Source organism: Pinus tabuliformis, chromosome 9, assembly GCF_031772625.1.
Source record: "Pinus tabuliformis cultivar Carrire ecotype Pingquan chromosome 9, CPIR1, whole genome shotgun sequence".
Taxonomy (NCBI): Eukaryota; Viridiplantae; Streptophyta; class Pinopsida; order Pinales; family Pinaceae; genus Pinus; species Pinus tabuliformis.
The window spans coordinates 1,165,796,661-1,165,802,660 of record NC_142307.1 but is presented as its reverse complement, the minus strand read 5'-3'; the positions used below and the strand labels follow the sequence as shown (position 1 = coordinate 1,165,802,660).

The 6,000-nt window shown below is 32.5% G+C and overlaps 2 protein-coding genes across 2 annotated transcripts; one reads left to right on the top strand and one right to left on the bottom strand.

Moving 5' to 3' along the window:
* Window positions 1–1,583: 1,583 nt before the first annotated feature.
* Window positions 1,584–2,490, bottom strand: LOC149152743 (metallothionein-like protein 2). The gene is made up of 3 exons (XM_089438906.1): window positions 2,302–2,490; window positions 2,009–2,089; window positions 1,584–1,894 (listed from the first exon to the last, which is right to left on the bottom strand). The coding sequence occupies exons 1-3, from the start codon at window positions 2,364–2,366 to the stop codon at window positions 1,789–1,791; spliced, it is 252 nt and encodes an 83-aa protein (XP_089295032.1). The 5' UTR covers window positions 2,367–2,490; the 3' UTR covers window positions 1,584–1,788.
* Window positions 2,491–5,001: 2,511 nt separating this feature from the next.
* On the top strand, window positions 5,002–5,484 carry LOC149152742 (uncharacterized). Its single transcript, XM_089443589.1, has one exon. It carries the CDS (start codon window positions 5,002–5,004, stop codon window positions 5,482–5,484), a length of 483 nt encoding a protein of 160 aa, XP_089299715.1.
* The last annotated feature ends 516 nt before the right edge of the window (window positions 5,485–6,000 follow it).

The following is a 6,000-nucleotide window of genomic DNA, read 5'->3' as shown; positions in this document are numbered from 1 at the left end:
CCCCTTATCTTTAAAGGTAATTAGTTTATTCCCCTTATCTTTAAAGGGTAATTTAGTTATTAAGATAGTTGTTAAAACAAATTTTTATATATATTTTATTTAATTTCCTATCCTTAAGGGTAATTAGTTATTAAGAAAGTTATTAAAACAAATTTTCATGTATATTTTATTTTAAATTTGCCACTGATTTAATTTCCTATCCTTAAATGTAATTAGTTATTAAGATTCCTATCCTTAAATGTAATTAGTTATTAAGATTTCTATCCTTAAATGTAATTAGTTATTAAGATAGTTACTAAAAACAATTTTTCCTGTATATTTTATTTTGAATTTGCCACTGATTTAGGAAAAATGACAATATGCAACAACAATTTATATCTCTAATTTTCTTATTTATTAATATAATATAAACGCAATTGCATCGAAAAATTCATAATATTCTGACCAGATTTTTCTATGTTATTTTTTACCCATTCAAAAAACACAGTTTCAAAAAAACAGATTTCAAAAATATATAAATATATATATATATATATTATATATATTAAGTTGCTATAGATTCTGACCAGATTTTTCTATGTTATTTTTACCCATTCAAAAAACACAGTTTCAAAAAAACAGATTTCAAATATAATATATAATATGATTATTAATAAGTTGCTATAGATTTGTGAATTCAATAAATGAAATCAGATTTAATGATATTTTTTTCATAATTATTATTAAATTCATATCTCTAATTTTCTTATTTATTAATATATTAATATAATATAAACGCAATTGCATCAAGAAATTCGATTTCATGATGACAAATGACAGTATGCAACAACAATTTATATCTCTAATTTTCTTATTTGTTAATATATTAATATAATATAAACGCAATTGCATCAAAAAATTCGATTTCATAATGACAAATTTTCTTATTTGTTAATATATTAATATAATATAAACGCAATTGCATTGAAAAATTCATAATATTTGACAGGATTTTTCTATGTTATTTTTAGCCATTCGAAAAAACACAATTTCAAAATAAAAGAAATAAAAATTATTATTATTAAGTTGCCATAGATTTGTGAATTCAATAAATGAAATCAGATTTAATGGTATTTATTTTCATAATTATTATTAAATTCATAAATTATAAATATAATAAGTTACATGAAATTATTAACTATTAAAATTATAGATTTGTGAATACGCAGAAATTATGCAAAATAAAATAATTATACATACAAAATGCAATAATATTTGTTAAGTAAAGTTATGATTAAAAACAATTAAAAGACAAAATACTCATTAACTAAACAAACAACCAACCTTAAAACCCCAGGGAAACTCATTTGGCAACTCTGAAAACTGATCTGACCATAGTGACATAAAAACTCACTATGCTCCTAAATGAGATACCGACTCTGCTCTGTTCTTAAATCTTAAAGCTCCAACATCATTTAATTTTTGCACCCGGCTCGGTCACACGCCTTTACACTAGAGTTAAAAAAGGATATTCTTGACAACACATGATACGGATTTTTTTTATAGGAAAATCACTGCACAAATAGTAAACAGGCACATCCATATTTACAACAGAAAACCATGAAATATATTATCCTTAAAACGGTAGACTTCATCAACTCCCGCACCTCTGACGAAGAGAGAGCAGGGCCATGGCTTATTACAAACAACTTTCTATTTTATATGAAGACCTTGCCATTTAACACCACCTAATACAACCTATCCAACCATACCTAGCCAGTCTTCTCTATAACATATATATATTATTACTCATTTGCAATTGCAAGGGTCGCAGGTACAGTTGGATCCACACTTGCATCCGCCAGAAGCGCAGCACCCACTCTCTCCCGAGACAGTAGTAGAACCCTCAGAATACCTGCCAATTCAACACATTCTCCGATCAAAAAATATTTCTAGATCCAGCGATCGTCTGGAAATCATTAAACCTAAAATTGTAGCGCTATGATTGCAGGCCAAAGCTTAGAGTTACCCCATGTCAGAAGCCGTGGATGCAAATAGGGGCGCCTCCACTGTCTTCTCAGTAAAAGAAAGGTCGAGGGTTCTTTTGCACCTGCATAAACAAACACACACACACATCAACTGTTAGAAATACAAATAAAGAAAAGCATTTAGACAGCAGCTGCAAAACAACTCAAACCCCAGAAAATTCCAATTTCTATGCCCGCCTCCGTTAATATCTCAAATTCGAGCTGTTTACACTAAAATCCCAAGGGATTTCACCAATAAGCATAATTAATTAACTGAATAAGATGGAACGCTCACCCCTTGCAGCCACTGCCGCACCCGCAGCTTGAGCCACACCCACAATTTCCTCCACAGCACGACATTTTTGCAGAGCAGAAAGAGTCGAAGTCTCACCAAACAAAGATCTAAGAACTAAAGAGAAACAGAGAAACTCTAAAACCCTCACAGAAGCAAATCCCAACAGAGACGAGATAAAGAAATCAAACCCCCCGGCGGAGTATTTATCGAAGAGCCGGGCAGGAGTTGGCACAGTAAAACGAAAATTAAAAATTATTTAATTGAGAAGACCCTCGATCACCGTCCACGTGGCGATATCGTTGCCGTTTAAACACAAATGGATACGCAAATTGTACGTCAATGTCACCCTCAGATTCCAGAGAGATGCTAACCTCCACGTGTCAATGCTTCCCTGCCGAAGCCGGTCGCCCGCGCTCGACTCTGTTAAAGTCAAGATGAAGCAGTAGGCGTGTCGCTTTTTAAAAGATAAATGTGTTTCTATCATTGACGTAATGACAGCGCTCCTCGTCCCTTGTAAAATAAAATAACAGTCTCCTAAACGCAGCACGCTGTGATTCGAATTTTTCGTCATATTTTGCGCATTTTTATTTAAAATTGGGTTACAATTTTTAAAAATGGCAATATTTAGATATTAATGGTTCACATTGTAAATTTTAAAGATTTTTTTTTAATAAATTTATCTATATTTTTAAAAAGGTATAGTTTAAATTAGATGAATAGATCTTTTTCTTTAATAAGTTCAAGAAATAATGTGATTTTTTGTTATTTAAAATCTATAAATGAATTTAGCACCCTGAAAAATCTGGGGCACTCAAATTCTACAGAGTAAACAACTTAAACTCAAGTTTCTAAAAATATCTCTAGGAATTTGGTTAAAATTAACAAAAAAAAAAAAAAAAAATAGTGAAAAATGCCATTTCTTCCATAAGTTAGACTATACCTTTAAAAAATAAAAAATTATAAATTTAATTAAACTTTATATAATTAAACTATTTTAATAAATAAAAAAAATTATATATAATAAAAAGCATTAGACACAATCATTCGCACCCATCAGCCCTAGCTGAACATGCAGAGAAATCAAAACACCATGTCTACATTGAAGAATCTCATTGTTAAGGTTGATCACTTCAATCGTTCGCGCCCATCAGCCCTAGCTGAACATGCAGAGAAATCAAAACACCATGTCTACATTGAAGAATCTCATTGTTAAGGTTGATCACTTCCACCACATGAAGCTTAGGGAAGCAATTGACATTGGAAGCTTAGGGAAGCCATTGAGATTGAGAGGCATGCCAGAAATCTTAATAGGGATGATAGTTGGGATGATAGTTTGGAAATTGAGTAAGAGCTTGATTACAACTCTCTCCTTTCTCCTTTTTATTTCTTTTTCATTTTTATATTTTATAATTTTTTGCTTTTCTTTTGTTTTTGTTATTAAGATTCTTTAATTTAGTTTGTTTTCTCCTTTTTATTTCTTTTTCATTTTTATATTTTATAATTTTTTACTATTATTTTCTTTTGTTTTTATTATTAAGATTCTTTAATTTCGTTTGTTTATCATAGTAATTATTTTTTAGCAGCCTCTTTTTAAATTATGCTTATCTCTTTAGCAACCCCCTTTTTAAATTATGCATATTTTTGAAACCCTTTAGATTTTAATTATTATTTTATTTCCCCTCTTGACCATTCATCTTTCTGAATATATATAAATGTTGAATCCTCCACTTCCATTTATTTTTTACAATATTATTACGTTAGTTAATATAACTAAAATATGTATACGCCTAATAATTTCTTTATATTTATATAACAAGTTGTAACCTCTTTTTCATTTTATATATTATTAATATATTTCTAGTACCAATTCTTAACCTATAACTCTAGTTTTATATAATTCAACATTGCTATATTTTTATTTAATGGGAATAAATTAACCCCTAACAAATAATATTATATAAATTGATAATATTAATAAATAATTATTAAAATATTGAAATAAAATATTTTATATTTAATTATTCATAACCACTAGTTTTTTACTAAATATATTTTTATTTAATGGGAATAAGTTATATTAATAAATAATTATACGATATAAATTGATAATATTAATAAATAATTATTAAAATATTGAAATAAAATATTTTATATTTAATTATTCCTAATATCTAGTTTTTAACTAAATATATAATATTTTAATATACAACTCCTTACCACTAATTTTTAAATAATACTTTACTTGTCTTATTAACTAATTTACCAATGGCCGACAATAATAATATGCTTTAAGCTATTGCGGCGCTTTGAGGAACTAGGGTTCTTGACAAACTTTTCTACGACGCACAGTCTGAGCACACAACGCTACATCCACCAACAGATCTGTTAGCTCTGACTCTGGAACTCTGATAGCAAAGGACAATGAGCAGTCCAATGGGGGAGGCATCAACGCCTTCCCCCAAAATGCACAATAAGGGAAACCATACTGAGAATGAAACTAAAACAGCAGAGAAAGATGAAACACAGCCTGCGCAATAGCCGGAGGAGAATGAACCAGAAGACGTGGAACAAGAGAAACCGGATAAACCAACGTCGCCAGACAAGCCGACGAAGGCTTCATCGACCACATGCAAGCGCATCGCTACGGAAAGGCCCAAGATCGAGCTGCCGAGTCACAGGATCAATGCACAAATACAATACATGAAAGATCATGCCCTGATTGGCAAATTTATAGGCTTCTGGCCTAATGAAAAAGCTCTGCAAGGCTGGATCTCCTCCAAATGGAAGCCCAAGGGTCATGTAACTCTACAGCTGGGACCTAAAGGCTTCTTCACTGCCACTTTCAACTGCCTTGAAGACCGGAATAGGATCTTAGATGGAGGACCTTACTTCTTCAACGCAGCGGGTTTGTATCTGCGTGACTGGGTCGAAAGATTCAACCCTGACAAGGAAGATTTCAGCTGGGCGCCAGTCTGGGTTCGCTTGTATTCGCTTCCTCTGGAATACTGGGACGAGGACTCCCTAACAGCCATTGGCAATGGACTAGGTGAGTTTATAAAGGCAGCAGAGGAAACTAAGATCCGGAGATACACATCTTATGTGAGGATCTGCGTCTACATGAAGCTTGGCAATGAGCTACCGGACACGGTAAGTCTTCTTCACGACGATTTTGAATGGATTTAGCCCCTTGACTATGAACATGTACCCTTTCGTTGCAGGCGTTGCCATACCCATGGTCACCTCTTTCGTGACTGCCCCTTAAATATACCGCCTAAATCCATAAACTCAAATGGCAAGTCAAATCCAGAAGGCTTCACCAAGGTAACTAGCAGGAAAAAGCATAACAAAAAACCTCCATTAGCACATAAAAGTGTAGATCCATCTTCGGCTATGCCTTCCTCCAGCAACAGCTTTCATATTCTGACGAATCTAGAACAGCTTGATTTAGAAGAGCCAAGCCAGCAAACCCTCACTCTGTTCCTTCCAAACCTCTGTCCCCCATTCCTACCCAAGCTACCACCAGTCATCCAGTGAAATCCATCCCCTCTTAAAAGCCGGCCTTCGATTCGCAACCACACCCCAATCCTATTATTCACAAAGCCTTGGGGTTAGAAAAAAATATGGACATAGATGATACTCAGGCAGAACCTTCTTAGCCATCAATACATCAAGATGAGGGAAATCAACAAAGTTCAATGG

Excerpts from the sequence above, each read along its gene's own strand:
- LOC149152743 (XM_089438906.1), bottom strand. The coding sequence starts at position 2,366 with ATGTCGTGCTGTGGAGGAAATTGTGGGTGTGGCTCAAGCTGCGGGTGC. Across the intron at positions 2,090-2,301 it reads TGCGGCAGTGGCTGCAAGGG|GTGCAAAAGAACCCTCGACC; the intron begins GTGAGCGTTCCA and ends TTGTTTATGCAG. Across the intron at positions 1,895-2,008 it reads TCCACGGCTTCTGACATGGG|GTATTCTGAGGGTTCTACTA; the intron begins GTAACTCTAAGC and ends TTGAATTGGCAG.
- LOC149152742 (XM_089443589.1), top strand. The coding sequence starts at position 5,002 with ATGAAAGATCATGCCCTGATTGGCAAATTTATAGGCTTCTGGCCTAAT.